General features: G+C 35.4%; 1 protein-coding gene across 21 annotated transcripts in view; it reads left to right on the top strand.

Moving 5' to 3' along the window:
• The window catches only part of PARD3 (par-3 family cell polarity regulator), a 639,757-nt gene that overhangs the window by 362,821 nt on the left and 260,632 nt on the right, over nucleotides 1-16,304 (top strand). For 13 of the 21 annotated variants that reach the window (XM_060293163.2, XM_030837074.3, XM_030837073.3 and 10 more), the window contains 3 exons: nucleotides 3,560-3,699; nucleotides 6,276-6,404; nucleotides 8,755-8,793. In XM_060293163.2, coding sequence (XP_060149146.1) covers nucleotides 3,560-3,699; nucleotides 6,276-6,404; nucleotides 8,755-8,793 — 308 coding nt within the window. The remainder of the gene's footprint in view (nucleotides 1-3,559; nucleotides 3,700-6,275; nucleotides 6,405-8,754; nucleotides 8,794-16,304) is intronic. The other 8 variants (XM_060293165.2, XM_060293169.2, XM_030837075.3 and 5 more) reach the window with 1 other exon arrangement.

Below are 16,304 nucleotides of genomic sequence, written 5' to 3'. Positions count from 1 at the left end.
CCACTTGATGTCCACATACAGCCCCCCTAGAGGACGTTAGAAGTCCTTCCTCCAGTTCAGCCCGTCCTTTGGTAGTGGGAAGGGATTGACTCCTTTGAAGCTGTTGGTGGTTCCCGGTGAATGCTGAGAAGCAAGGCCACTGGCCCCTTGTCTCCTGCTCTTCCAGAATATCGCATTCTTCCCTTCCTCAAGGTGACAAGGGGAATCGGAATGGGCCTTGCTAGTACTTTACTACCTGTGCCTTACATCAGTGTGTTTATTTAAGGATCCCCCGCCCTCAGACAGTGCATCCTTGTGTACAGGAGGCGTTCAGTTCTGTGCTGGCCTCCCTGATGACTCAGATCAGGCTCCTAGGTTTGGCTTTCTCATTCCCAGTCACCGTCCCCTCCAGGCACTGAGATATACTTTTGCTATTAATCATCTCTTTTAGCTGAGCATTTTTATATATTTTTAAATCATGTCCTTCAAACTGGTGTCATTATAAAGAATATTTCTCCTTTTATGAGCTCAACCAACTCCTACAGTTAGTTGGAAATGAACCAGAGAGGCTGAGCGATTTCCTCAAGTCATGTGGCCACCAGCAGCAGATTCTTACTGGAACCTTTTCCGTGTCCTGACATTGAGACCGTTCTTCTTTCCATTCGGGGTAGAGTTTACAACTCTGTAAACTCTGAGATTCCTATTTCCTTTCTAAATCATACTCTTTCATTGAACTTTATGTGAACCACAAATGCCTTCTTTCTGGTTACTGGCTTTTTAAGCTCCAAATGCTTGGTTGACCGATCAGGAATTGACAACCTCACTCCACTTTTGAAAGCCCTTACAGATACAGAATCACATCAGCTTAAACCCCTTTTAGCCCTGTTAATGCATAAGTGAGAGGAATATCAGATTCTCTTTCTTCCTTTTTCTACACTCAAATGAAAGGACGTGGTTTTTAAGCAAAAGGATATCAAGAAACACAAAGAGAGTTGTATAAAACATAAAATTCTGCTTGGGATCTTTCAAAAAGGAAGACTATTTTCCATTGTCATAAAGATTTTAGTTCATAAGTATCTTTGCCTTTTTACTCTGATATAGGCATATTCATTGTTTAATTACAGTTTTCCATACAATTACTATATGTTAACTCCTTATGATATAATACGAACTTTTTAAATGAAGTGAAATTTTATTTGCCATTAAAAGAATCACTCTTTTGAATACAGAAATCAATAGTTTTATTTTGGTAGCATTTAAAAATATATGATTACATGTTACAGAAGTTAATTTAGAAAGATTATGCTCAATCAACATAAAAATAGAAATAATAGTTTTCTTTTAAACATTTTTCTGACCTTGAGTTATATAACTGATACAGAGCGTCATAGATCTGGCCTGATTTTAATTTATTAACTATGAGAATGTATGGCAAAAGGTGGAAACTGCCTGTGCATTCTGCCAGTACTTACAAATATAAAAAAATAATGTTCACTATAAATAAAAGTGACAAAGACTTCTCATTGTCTGTGATTAGTACTAAATAGAGATGTTTTAATGATTGTATGAGGTTGAACAAGTTTTCATTGTAGTTAACAGGCAATGTTTTTACCAGTTATTATGGTTACATTTAACGTTTTTTAATGAAGTACATCAAAAATGTAGGGTTTGTCAGTGTTAAACTTTAAATTCAATTCAAAGTGAACTGACACGATTTGAATGACAGAAGCTCTTCATAAACTGAGGTCAAAGCTAAGGACTAAGAAAGCCTTTGTCATAATGATTCTTTGGCATAATTTTGGAACTATGTCACATAACATGTCGAAATAGAAGAGCCCCTATGTACCTGCTTCCGTAATTATGATTTCTTAATATTTATTGTCATTTTGGCCTTCTCAAATACCCTGCTCTTTGGTAGAAATTAGCTTTTTAATAAAGTCAGAGGAGAAGGTCAGTGATCTATTTCAGTCAGTGCAAAATGTTTTCTTGGCTTTGCTAAATGAAAATTGATATCTATTTATCTTTCTTTGAAAGGTCATTGCCTGAACTTTTGGCGTACAGATTTAGGGGTTATTGCTGATATTTTAATAGTGTTTTGTTTCATAAAACAATCAGTCTTTGTAGTTCATAGAAATTAATATTGCGAAAGGAGAATAATTTAGAATTCTTCCTTAATAAATGTTATTGCAAGTCATTAGAGTTTCACGAAAGCACAGAAACATATGGAAAAGTCCCAGCAGAATAATTAGGAGAATTTCATATAGACAATATGCCGTTCAAGTCTTCACAGAAGACTTAAGAAATTAACAGCCCAGGCACATTAAAGTGATTTCAGACTTGAAGTAAATGAATGTTTTGTTTGAATTTGAGAATATTTACAGTAGGTTTTTGTTACATGTACTGTGTTTTCATCATTTCTACTTTGTTTCTTCTTTAACCCACATTTTTATTCATGTTTATTTGCCCATATTTGTTCACTTAGAGATTCATACCCTGACTTACAGTTTTTTAGCGAGTGCTGCATCAAATTAATGAGTTCTGTAGATTTTTCACCTTCACATATCTCTTTATTCTTCCTTTATTGAGCAAGTATTTGTCCTCAGATCATTTTAACTGGAATGGAACCTAATATAGTTTTTAAAAGCTCTGGTAGCAATGAATCATTATTGGAAGCCTTATAAAAATTCTGTTGATTCATTAGAAATTTATCATTATCTTCACATTTTTTCTTGGCTCTTTCTGGCTCACTGCATGTTGGTTTCAGTGACATAACCCTTTTCACTGTATTGAGCTTGTAAGGGTGCCTGTCGAGAAAGCTGCCAAAGAGCCTGGAATTGAAATTATACACTAGCACAGTCAAGTGTAAACGCCTCAGTACACTCAGTACTCAGTACTCAGTACCTTTAAACATCATATGTTGATCCCCAGATTTGGTAGCTATGAGCTCAGATGGGTCATTTGCCTTTTTTTTTTTTTTTTTTTTTGAGAAATATAAACGGTAGGATTTAGGTGAACTAGAAGAGAACTAGGCGAAGATAATATGGTTCATCCTGTCAGTTTGGGGAGGTTCTTTTATCTGTGTCTAGAAACATTTCTCATTTCATTGTTTCTTTTCCATCTCCCTGGACTTGTTCTCTTCCTTGTCTTCACTGCTTACCCTTCAAATCCGGATACCGTTATTGCACAGTCGTACTTGATACTTGAGATACTATGAGTTTTAACAGGTTTTCTGGGGGGTTTTTTGCATAGAGAAATTCTTTATTTTCATAATCAAATATTTAGACAAATTTAAAAACATTCAACAGGCATATTTGTATATTATTTTCATCTGTCTGACTAGGTTCCCGTTTTTTCTTAGACTAATGAATTTTGATATATATACCATTTAAACCTTCCATCATTTAGTCTGTGTTGAAAAATCTTACAACTTTTAAAGTATTAAATGGGTAGGTCCGTGTGAAAGTTACAAAATGTCAAGTTGAGGTAGAGAATAATAACAGATCCTTCATGTATGATATACTTGTGAAATTCAAGATATCTCATTTTGTTTACCTCTTTTTTTTTTCTGTTATATATTCAGGTACAGAAGGTTTGGGATTCAGCATCACTTCCCGGGATGTGACAATAGGCGGCTCAGCTCCAATTTATGTGAAAAACATCCTCCCACGAGGGGCTGCCATCCAAGATGGCCGACTGAAGGCGGGAGATAGACTCATAGAGGTGAGTGGCTTCAGATGTTCCATGATTCTTGAAAAGTTCCATTTTCAAGGGTCAGAGTCGTTTGAACATTTTCATAAAATATGAAATTAAATTATATAATTTAGCAGAAGTATGCATCCTAAAACATTGTATTTCCGCTTCACTTTTACATTTCTCCGTGTTATTTGATGCGAAATGTCTTTTCATTTAGTTTACTCATAAATTTTTAGTTACTTGGACATTTGGTTTATGAGATAACATAACATTTGTCATTATGTAAGTACAGTGTCTGTTAGGTTATATTTCTGGATGACTTTAAATTTATGTCTGGCAGTATAGAAATGTTATCTCCTCTGGAATCAGAGCAGAGACAAATGAAGTAAATGAAAACAGTGTGTCTTGATGAGAAGAACAAGGAAGTTTGGAAATGTCAGCGTGGAGAATGAATTGAGACATAAAAATCAAATGTCAGGAAAAAAAAGAAATAGTCTTTCAAAATTTCCTTTCTGTACCTCATGGGTTTCATTTGGTTCATTGGTCTTTGAAGCTATCTTTGACATACATAAAGATACATAATTTCTTATGTATGAAGTTTGTGTGAATGTTGTGCATGTAGAAATAAAGGGGGGAAAGATGGAGAAAGAGGATACTTTGTTAGTGGTTTTTCTAGTGTTTTCTTTAGAAAACATAGTCTGTATTTTTAGCGGCAGGCACTGTGTTTCATAATTATTAACTAGCATTTAAGTACTAGTGTTAAATATATTGAATGGATAAACAACAAGGTCCTCCTGTACAGCACAGAGAACTATATTCAGTATCCCATGGTAAACCATAATGGAAAAGAATATTTAAACAAAGAATGTATGTGTATGTATGACTGAATCATTTGGCTGTACAGCAGAAATTTATACAACATTGTAAATCAACTATACTTAAATTAAGAAAAAGAACCAAGCACTAATGTTAAAGTAAATTTTTATGACATTATCCTTTTTTCTTAACTGAAAAGTAACGGAGCAAAGGAATAGCTTCCAGATTTTTTCCTGTGTCTACATTTTGGGCCTAGATTCCTTCAATCTTCCTCTTTCCTCTTTGTCTTGTTTGCATGACACCATGTTTTAAAGGGAGAGCGATAGAGGCCCAGTAAAAGGGAAGGTTTAAGTACAAATTGTGTTTAGGGTATTGTTTCCAGAAAGGGCCTCTTGTCCTCGGGCTGTAAGTGGGGTACTGTTAGTCCCCGTTTGTAATTGTAGCTTGTTTCATTTAGGAAGTGTATCAGCTTATTTTTGCCTCTAAATCATAAAAAAGCCTGTCCCCTCCCTAGCCCTCTCTCCCTGCAGGGCCCCTGCCCTTCTTCCTTGCTAAAGGTAATCCGCTTTATTTTTGTGTCTCCCTTTCATCATGTAATTACTTTACTTGTGACACATCACAGAGGCTTTTGCTTTTCTTTTGAGGAATGGAAGGGTCTGCGATCTGTATCTCTTCAGGATTAGGCTTTATCTTCTGTAGCTCTCAGGCGTATTTTAAACCTACCTCTCTAGTATCCTTGGTTGTATTTCTACAATATCAGCAGTTCTGTGAGCAAAAAGGTTTTCTGAGTATCTGGATATTTGCAAGCCTATATTTAAATCAAGTATCAAGTGACTAATTTTTAAAAATTATCTGGAAAAGTTCTGCTTTCTTTGAACCTATTATTACTGACCTATTTCCTACAATCCCTTGATAGTAATGCATTGAGCTATATAAGAAGGTTTTCAGTGGGGGAAAGGTTCCAGAACATTAAAACTACAGGAATTTTGATATTACAATTTAAATGATATATTTAATTGCCTTAGACAAATGCTATTTCTGTCTAAAGAGAGTAATATAGAATACTTTGAAAAAGAGATTTCCACTCTCATTCCTGTTAAATACGTAGTGCTTGCTGGTCATATTCTACTTTCTACAAAAAATGATGAGATTCCCCAGGAAGTGGTATTTTCAAATCTCTCTCTTTTGTTTTTCCCCCCTGGTAAATTTTTTTTTCTTAAAACATTGAAAAATCTTGAAGTGAAATACTGCAAGCCCTCCAAAAATATTATTTAGTAGAGATTCTTCTTCAGTGTTTGCTTTTTAGGGATTAAAAAGTTATCATCCTAATTTTCTGTAAAATTTCAGTGAAAGCTAAAATGTTTTTACCAAAATATTTTTAGTGTGTTTTTACTATCTTCTGCAAGGGTGGCATCTTTTTATTTTGGTGTAAGGAAATCTGTGATGCACAAGGGCATCAAGATATCCCAGTTCAAAGCCAGGAAGTTTTGTGTTAACTTGGCGTTGTAGATATATTTGTATCTCTGGTTACTTGTTAATGCACTAGTGGCTGTGCTTTTGGTTTATTGATAAGACCTGAAGGGTTGACTGCTTCCTGCCTCACCTCTAGGTAACTGGTCTGCATTTCTTTATTAGCCCCAGCAGCCTGCTGGTTATCAGATCAGGGCAGAATGTACCACGCAGTGAACCATGTTCCACGGCAGACATGATCAGTTCTAGAATGTGTGTGTCGTCTCTTGTTATCTGTTTGCCCAGTATCACAGCTGAAAACTTTTTGTCTGTTTTAGGTAAATGGAGTTGATCTAGCAGGCAAATCCCAGGAGGAAGTTGTTTCGCTGTTGAGAAGCACCAAGATGGAAGGGACCGTGAGCCTTCTGGTCTTTCGCCAAGAAGATGCCTTCCACCCAAGGGAACTGGTGTGTAAATTCAGAGCAGATGAAAGGTTTCTGATGCACATGAGGCAGGGATCTGGGCTAGCGACCTGCTGGCCAGTGTTTATTAAGAGATTTTCCAAGCAGTGTCTATATTTTATATATCTTTCAGCCTTAGCATAATACAAGCATTCCTTCCTCATATTTCTTCTGTTTTGGAAACAGATATCCACAATGTTGAGTGCAAGAGTATTTGAAAATCAGATTGCAGGGATATTTTCTAGGACAGCAAATGTTTATTACTGAACGCTTTTAGAGGGACTGATTGAATACAGAGATGTCGATTATTCCATAACTGTCACTTCAGAGGCTGTTGTTGAAAGCTTGCCATCTTCTCCACTACATATGACAAATTTTCATATTTCAAGTTTTCATGGTACGTGTAGCTAAGCCAAATAAAGATGCTTGCTTACTGTTGTACGAAAAAGAGGACCTTAATTAAATACTCTTATTGAAAGTAAAAAGACCCGAGTTGCAATAAGCCCCAGGGCCATTAATTCCCAACATAGACATTATTTAGAATGACATAAATGAAATGAAAAGGCATTTGTTTGCAAACTATTTATTTCACTTTTTATACATATGTCAGTGCATCTAAATATTAGATAGGGGTATTTACATAGTATTTGTGTGAACGAAATCTGTATATTAAATTGACACAGTTCTTAATGTTTTTCTGCAAAAAGTGGTAGGTTTCATTTATGTGTAGAAATAATATAATTGGAGGAATCACCTTTATCTTTTGTTTTGGTGTGGTAGGAAACTTGTTTTACTTCAAGTACAAGTGGTATTTTAAATATTTCAAAACAGATTCTAGTTGGGTCATTTTAGGACATTTGACCTGTCTTTCAGATAGCTTTTAGCTTTATCTAAACAATAATGAATCCGTATATACTAGAGTGGTTTTAGGGACGCAGTACGTTTTAGGGACGCAGTTCCCAAATTTGTCCGATTGCCCTAATTCTCTTAGGCTAATCCTTCAAGTATGGATGTGTCATGGTTAATAAAAATTTCCTTTTATTATAAAACAGATTTTAGTCTTGGGAATACCCCATCTCTTGGTTACACACACGCTGACAATTTACTATGATTTCATGGAAATTTCAGATTGTGATAGGGCTGAAAACTGAACACTTGTGTTTTAAGTAGATTTTGAGAAATGATGAAAACTTCTTTATTTCTGTTTAGAAATGTTTAATGCATTATTTCTCAATTTAAATTTGGTTTTCCATTTTCCCCCCACTGTTATCCAATTCTGTGCTTTAAATGCCACCTGATCCTAAATCTGGAGTTGTCTCTATTAAATTGTAAATGAGCAGTTAAAAAAAAAATTTTAAAAAAACACGAAGCTTTAGATGCGATAAAGCTTTAGTTCTTCCTCAGTGTATCTGAGCCTGGGTGATAGTTGGCATTATTAGGTTGCCAAAGCTTAAACACTGCTCTTACAGCCGTTCCCGAGTTAGTGCCAGCACAGACCAGCTTAAGGTTATTCAAGTTCTTCTGGTCCAATTTTGATCTTCCAGGCTTCTGTTTTCCCCTTCTGCTGCCTCCTTTTTTTTTTTTTTCTCTTGGTTATTTAATTTATTGCTTGTGAGCTTTTCATTAAGGAGTGAGCCAGTAGGCCGTCAGTTTATTCACGTTGCAGCTGCTATTCAAGGTTTAAAAGAAAGAAAATTCTGAAAACTTAAAGGAGTGCATTGAAAATGATCTTTCAATCCAATTAACAGAGCTCTTTTCCTCTGTTTGGGGTGTCTGTGTTTAAATTCTGTGTCTAAAACAAAATACTTTTATCAATAGGTGCCCTTTTTTTTTTTTATAAGTCAACCTTGTATCTGTTAATTAAAACAACTCTATAATACATGAAAAAAAAATCACATTTATAACCTGTGTAATATTGTAAAGTATGATGCTCGTGGTTCAGACTGTTATTCTCTGGTCTAGCTATCAAATTACAATATACCTTATAATTTAGACTTAGTTGGGAAAATTAGAAAACAAAATTAGAAACAGTGCCAGGAATAGAAAAGCAGTTTCGTGAGATTTGTTTGCCTCCAAATAATAAATTCATGATATACCGTGAATGAGCAAGTAAAAATTTACATCTAGAACAATTTTTAATTTTAAACAACCCCGCCCACACACATAAGATAATATAACCACATCAGTGAAAGTTTGCAAGACAGAGTAATATATCAGCCATTACTATAATCACCCTCTATATATTTTGTAGATTTTAAGAACAAACAATTTTTCCTTGAGAGTAAAGCTTTGTGTCCCTGTGTGTTGAAGATGGCTTTGGTCAGTCTGTATTTATGTTTTTCTTCAATTCTTCTAGAATGCAGAGCCAAGCCAGATGCAGATTCCAAAAGAAACGGTAAGAGCTTTGTCTTTTGCAGGATGCAGAGATGTTGGAAAGATAAATTGAACTAACTTCTTACTAATTAATTATGAAGTTATGTGTCCTCTCTTTTCTTGGCTCATAATAGATCCTAATATACAAAGATTTATTAAATCCCAAAGTGGTCTTACCTTAAGTGACTTATCGCTACTACCCCAAATGGAGAATATTTTGTGATTATTTTTGATCAGACAGGGATAAAAAAGAGACATTAAAGACTTTCCTATTCACCTGCATATTAAGAGGGAGCAAAATTGGTGAGTGACTTATTGCTACTACCCCAAATGAAGAATATTTTGTGATTATTTTTAATCAGACAGGGATAAAAAGGAGACATTAAAGACCTGTATATTAAGAGGGAGTAAAATTGGTGAACTTAGTAGTTGAACTATCTATCTATCTATCTATCTATCTATATATATATATAGACTTCATGAGTTGTGAAGTGCTATAAGAGGCTACAAAAATGAAAAATGAAAAAAGAGAACAATTCAGGCATAGAAAAAATAGGGAGGGCTAAAAGTACAATAAAAATGTATCATAAACACGAAAAATAAAATATCAGCAATTAGACTAAATATATTGTCATAATAACTTAAATTTAATAAGTTATTTATTATCAGTTATTATAGTGTATTTTAAGGGGCTAATTCTCCCAACCGAAGTAAGCTTTCACAGCTTAGATTAAAAAGCAAAAAATAGGTGTTTAAAAGATAAATCCTAATACAGGCTGAAAATAAAGGAACAAGTTGAGTACTAACAGGTGGTACTAACATAATGAAAGGAAGGATTGCCATATCAGTCTCTGAACTTATCTTCTTTTTTGTGTGGGTGCATTGCATGGGGAAAAAAGAGAGGGTGTTTTATATTGACACCTGATATCATCCAGTAGAAATTCCAACAGTCAGGATCTTTTATAGATTAAACAGCACAGCACAAACACATGTCATTCCCAAACCTTTGTGAGTAAAATGAAAATTTAGCAAAACCATACCCATGGTGGGTGATGCTAATACATATTTTTCCAGAATTTGGCATGTTAGATAGACAGATACAGTAGGAATATGAAGAAATTGAGTAAAATAATTAACACTAATAATAGCATTACATAATTTAATTTTTCTTGACACATTCATAACCAGACAACTCTGAACCTAATAAACAAACAAAATGTTATTTTCAAATATTCCGTCATTACAAAAATGGATGAATAATCAGACCTCAGAGGAAAATCAGTAAACAACCTTGAGAACATTACACACTCGTAAGTACAGGTTGTAGGAAATTCACAGCCTTCATTTTTTACCCATTAAATCAATAGGTCTGTGATAGTTAATCAGAATCACAATAGTATTTATTTGTGTGTGTGTGTGTGTGTGGTGTGATGGCGGGTATGTTGAGAGGTGAGGAGAAATTGGACAAGTTGATTCTGAAGAGTCAAGTGGGGCACAAGAATGATTTATTTTAAAAGACAATAATGATAGCAAAAGGTACTTTAAAGCGAGAATACTTAAATAGCATGATATTGTTATAGGAACAGACAAGTAGATCATTGAAACACATTGATGATGTAAGCAGTCCCAGTGTTTACGTGTGTGTGTATGTTTGTTAGAGGAGACATTTCAAAATAGCGGTAAAGAGTGGTTTGTTTAGTGTTTAGAACAATTGGCCATTCACTTTAAAAAGTTAGATTCCTTTTTCTCACCATACACCAAAATAAATCCCAGTTAATTATGAAATTAAACCTAAAAACATAGCAAAAAATATTGAGAAAATATGTGAAAAGTTTCTCTATTAACTTTGGAAAGTAAATGCTCGTCCCAGCATGACAAAGCCAAATGTCCTAAGAGAGTAGATTGATAGATTTGTTTATATATATTAAAAACCTTTCAGAGCAATAACCACACCATGAAAGAGTTGCAACGTGATCCTTGGGTGAAGAACCACTCTTTGGTGTTTGGAATCTTAATATCATAGAACTTTTTGGAAAAGCCAATGACTTCACACATAAACTACATCTGTTTATGCCTAAGATGATCTGAGATGGAAAATGATGATATAAGCAGTAAAGATAGGTGTGTTCTTTCAAAACATTTAGTCAGTCCTTGTGAGGATTAGCTCTGAAGTTTGCAGTCGCTAACGGGAAGAAGCAGCTTTGGCTTTAAATGTGGTATTCCGTTGAGAAGGTCTAGGTTTGTTCTGCTTCACTCCTCACCCACAAGCTTTCTGTGTTCTTGATAGCATGCCAGAGCAAATGACAATTCAGTCACCTTAACAAAAGAGATGATATATGTGTATGTGTGTCTGACTTGCAATTACAAACGGGAATTTTTTTCTGATAAGAGTTTTCCAAGCTAAGTTAAAGAAAGTACAGTTTTTTTGTTTGTTTTTGTTTTTGTCTAAATGTTTTCTTTTCGGTTTCTTGTTCTTTCTTTTCTCTCTCACATCTGGGCCTCTCTTTCTGCTCCTGCTAGGTGATACCATTTTGGGCTGTTAGAGGCTTCATGTTAAAATTATAATTAAAAACTTGAATTCCAGGATCTCTGCTTCTCTCTGTCTTTTGATGGCAAATCATTAAATTTATTCAAGTCGCAAAATTCTCTGATACTACTTAAACTTTCTGTGATTGTAAGCACTTTGAGAATGGAATGTCCTCAAGCTCAATTAGTTTGTTTGTTAGTTGATTATCACAATGACTCCCAGAACTGATTAAGTCCGAGAAATTTTTAAAAAGGTCATTTAGGTAGATGAGTAGGGCTGTACCAATAGTTGGTAGACCTTTCAAATATCTGAGAAGCAGGTTTCTTGTACATCTTCTAAATATTGTATTAATTAGTGAGAGCGGGCAACTAGAAACCCTACTGAGTTTTAGGTTATCTGTCCATTCAAAATTGGACAGAAAGCTGAATTATTTAGCAGAGGCTCAAGCTCACTTATTCCATGTCCTGAACAAACTCCTTTGCCTTTGAAAAGTTCATTCACTTGATAGTTTATTCCTGTGGATGTCCAGGTTGGACAAGACAATACATGCGTGTATTAGTCAGGGTTCTCCAAAGAAACAGGACCAATGGGATGCGTAGATATAGAGACAGAGGTTTATTTTAAGGAATTGGTTTGTGTGATTATGAAGGCTGGAAAGTCCAAATCTGCGGTGTGGGCTAGCAGGCAAAGACCTAGCAGAGTCCATGGTGCCGATGAAGTCCAGACTCAGTCTGCCGGAGGATTCCCCCTTGCTCAGGAAGACCTGTCTTTCTGTTCTGTTTTCTGATTGGATGAGACCCAGTCACATTGTGGAGGGCAATCTGTTTTATTCAGAGTTCACAAATGTAAATGGTAATCTCATCCAAAAACACTTTCCAAGTGGACACAAAAGTAACCATCACAATGAAGTAGTGAATTTACCTACAGGCTATCAGGCCTGGACTTACCAAAGTGCCAGTTTCTTCTTTGGGCTTCAAAGAGCTATGCAGACCTGCTTAGGAAGGCCCCCAAGAACTCTTTGGTAAGATCCATGTAAGAATATAATTGTACATAAAACATATTCAGACTACTGGATAGAAGTAGGGCTTTAGAAAATAATAGTGTTCAGAGATGATACTAGACCATACGGATAAGACATAAAACATGCTTAAATGTCAAGAATTCAGCATTCATTCTAAGAGTTAGTGAGATCTCCCTGTAGAAACTGCAAGGATACATTGAGGAGATTTGGGGACCCTCCCTGAAGATCAGGGAGCATCTTGATAAGCTAACTTCAGACAGGTTATAATCTTGATTTGGAAATTTAATGAGCTAGTCAATAAGCATGGTCATAGACTTATTAAACTAATGGTTGTGGTATATCAAGTAAAGCCTACCATGTTGACCCCACTGTAAATTAAGAAAACAGTTGAAGGAATTAAGAAAACAGTCCCATTTACGGTAGGACCAAGAAGAATAAAATACTTAGGAATAAATTTAACCAAGGAGATAAAAGACCTGCACACTGAATGTTGTAAGACACTGATGAAAGAAATTGAAAAAGACAAAAATAAATGGAAATATATTCCATACTCACAGATTGGAAGAATTAATATTGTTAAAATGTCCATATTACCCAAAGCCATCTACAGATTCAGTGCAATCCCTGTCAAAATGCTGATGGCATTTTTCACAGAAATAGGAAAAAACATCCCTAAAATTCACTGAAACCATATTGAATCTATTGGATCTCTAATAGCCAAAACAATCTTAAGAAAGAACAAAACTTGGAGGCATCACAATTCCTGATTTGTCTATATTACAAAGCTATAGTAATCAAAACAGTTTGATACTGGCATAAAAACAGACATATAAAACAGAATAGAGACCCCAGAAATAAACCCACACATATATGGTTGATTGATTTATGACAGAGAAGCCAAGAATATGCAATAGGGAAAGGGTAGTCTCTTCAATAAATGGTGATGGGAACACTGGACTGTCACATGAAAAAGAATGAAGCTGGTCTTCTATTGTACACTGTGTACAAAAACCAACTCAAAATGGATTAAAGATTTGAATGTAAGACCCCAAACCATAAAACTCCTAGAAGAAAATATATGGGGTAAGCACATTGACATTGGTCTTGGTGATGAATTTTTGGACTTGACACCAAAAGTAAAAATAAACAAATTAGACTACATCAAATATAAAGACTTCTGCGCAGCAAAGGAAACCAATGAAATGAAAAGACAACCTCTGGAATAGTAGAACATATTTACAAATCATATATCTGATAATGGATTAATATCCAAAACATATAAAGAACTCACAACTCAATAGCAAAAAGATAAACAGTCTGATTAGAAAATGGGCAGAAGAACTGAATAGACATTTTTCCAAAGAGGACATACTGATGGACAACAGGTACGTTAAAAGGTGCTCAACATCACTAATCCACAGGGAAATGTAAATCAAAACCACAATGAGATACCACCTCACATCTATTAGAATGATCATCAGAAGGACAGGAGATAACAAGTTGAGAGGATGTGGAGAAAAGGGAACCCTTGTGCGCTATTCGTGGGAATGTAAGTTGGTGCAGCCACTGTGGAAAACAGTGTGGAGTTATCTCAACAAAGTAAAGATAAAACTACCATATGATCTAGCAATGCCACTTCTGGGTATTCATTCAGAGGAAAAGAAATCTGGATCTTGAAGAGATATCTGCACTCCTGTGTTCATTGCAGCAGCACTTTTTACAATAGCCAAGATGTGGAAACAACCTAAATGTCCACCAGTGGATGAATGGATAACGATGTATGTGTGTGTATGTGTGTGTGTGTGTATACATATATATGTGTGTGTGTGTACACACACACATACATGTTATATATATATATATTGTATATCACTTATATGTGGAATCTAAAAAAGCCAAACTCATAGAAACAGAGACAAGAATGGTGGTAGCGAGGACCAGGAGAGTGAGGGAAAAAAGGAGATGTTGAGATTTCCCTCGTGGCGCAGTGGTTAAGAATCCGCCTGCCAATGCAGGGGACATGGGTTCGAGCCCTGGTCCGGGAAGATCCCACATGCCACGGAGCAACTAAGCCTGTGCGCCACAACTACCGAGCCTGTGCTCTGGAGCCCACGAGCCGCAACTATTGAGCCCACGTGCCTAGAGCCTGTGCTCTGCAACAAGAGAAGCCACTGCAATGAGAAACCTGTGCACCACAACGAAGGGTAGCCCCTGCTCACCACAACTAGAGAAAGCCTGCGCGCAGCAATGAAGACCCAACGCAGCCAAAAATAAAATAAATAAATGTATTAGATGTTGGTCAAAGAGTATAAACTTCTAGTTATAAGATGAGTAAGTTCTGGGGATCTAATGTAGAGCATGGTGATTATAGTTAATAATACTGTGTCATGTACTCAAAAGTTGTTAGGAGAGTAGATCTTAAATGTTCTTGCCACAGAAAAGAAAGGGTACTTTTGTGGTGTGATGGAGGTGTATTAGCTAAGCTGTGATGGTAATCATTTTGCAACATATAAATGTACCAGATCAACACTCTGTGCACCCTAAATTTGCAGTGTTATATGTCAAATATACCTCAACAAAGCTGGGAAAAATAGTCAAATCAGACAAAGCAAATAGGGAGCCCCAAGTGGGGGACTGAATTACGGGTTGTTACATCTTCATCCAAAACTTTGTATAAGTTATTTGGGATAAACTGATCATCAGACATTTCTTTAGGCCTATAATGTAAATTAATTTCAATATCCTAGGTAACACAGATGAAAGAGTACAAAATTCTCTAATTTGAGTTTTTGTTGAAGATTTATACTGTCAAACGCTAATCATATGCTGACCTTAATAGTTTGGTTTTGAGCATCTAATGTTGCTATTATCACAAAGAATTTTATAAAATGTGTTCTGTTTCTAGTGCTTTAAATATTCAAACCTGTTTTAAAGTCATGATTCAATGAAATACTTTTCAATCCAAATGACTCAAACTTAGTTTAAAACAATCTTATTCCAAGATTGGGATAGAATAATATTTTTATGATCTTACAAGAATAGTAATGATTTTGTATAGTGAATCTCTTATCAGTTTTTAGGGGATTCATTTGAAATTCCCTACTTCTATAATAAGTTAAGGATTTCCTAATGTTTGGTGTATTTTCCTTTGGGGAACATATCTTAGTTATTCTTTATTGTCCTCCTTTTGTTGTATAGTGGTAAAAATTAATATCTTTAAAATTTATTCTATGTTTTTTTTTGTTATTGAACTCAAGTTATTTTAAAGATTATGTTGGTAGTAATGTCTGTTTTTAAAATAAGAGCTGTTTTAGATATAGCAAAACTATTCTGGGTTAATTACTACATGCAATTTTTATTCTAAAACATCATGCTGTCAGAAAAGTTTTAAGAATAGCCTAAGGAACTCCAGTATACCCTTCTCCCACATTCCCCAATTGTTAATATTTTGCCACATTTGATATGTAATTTTCTTCCATTCCTCCCTTTCCCCTCCCTGTAATTTTTCCTCCTTTCCTTCCTACTATATAAGTTTTTTCAGAATTGAGATAAATTGTAGATGTAACTCCCCTTTATCTGTAAATCTTTAGTGTGTGTACTAGATCATATGGTAGTTTTATCTTTAATAAGAGCAAGGACATTTTCTTATGTAATCATGTTTAGTTACCAAAGCCATGAAATTAACATTGACTTAACAGTGTTGTATTACCCGTTGTCTCAGTTAGTGTCCTTCATGGTGTGCAGATGTGAACGAATGAACGAATACATAAGAAACAAATCCTTTGGATCACACCTGGCATCTAGTTGTCATGCCTCGTTAGTCGTCTTTAATCTGGAACATTTCTTCAGTTTACCTTTGCTTTTCATTTTCTTTTTTTTTTTTGTGGTATGCAGGCCCCTCACTGCTGTGGCCTCTCCCATTGCGGAGCACAGGCTCCGGACGCGCAGGCTCAGTGGCCATGGCTCACGGGCCCAGCCGCTCCGC

The sequence above is a fragment of the Globicephala melas genome, chromosome 2 (genome assembly GCF_963455315.2).
Source record: "Globicephala melas chromosome 2, mGloMel1.2, whole genome shotgun sequence".
In the NCBI taxonomy this organism is placed as follows: Eukaryota; Metazoa; Chordata; class Mammalia; order Artiodactyla; family Delphinidae; genus Globicephala; species Globicephala melas.
Note: the sequence above shows the minus strand (reverse complement) of the source record. Positions and strands in the feature narration are given on the sequence as shown.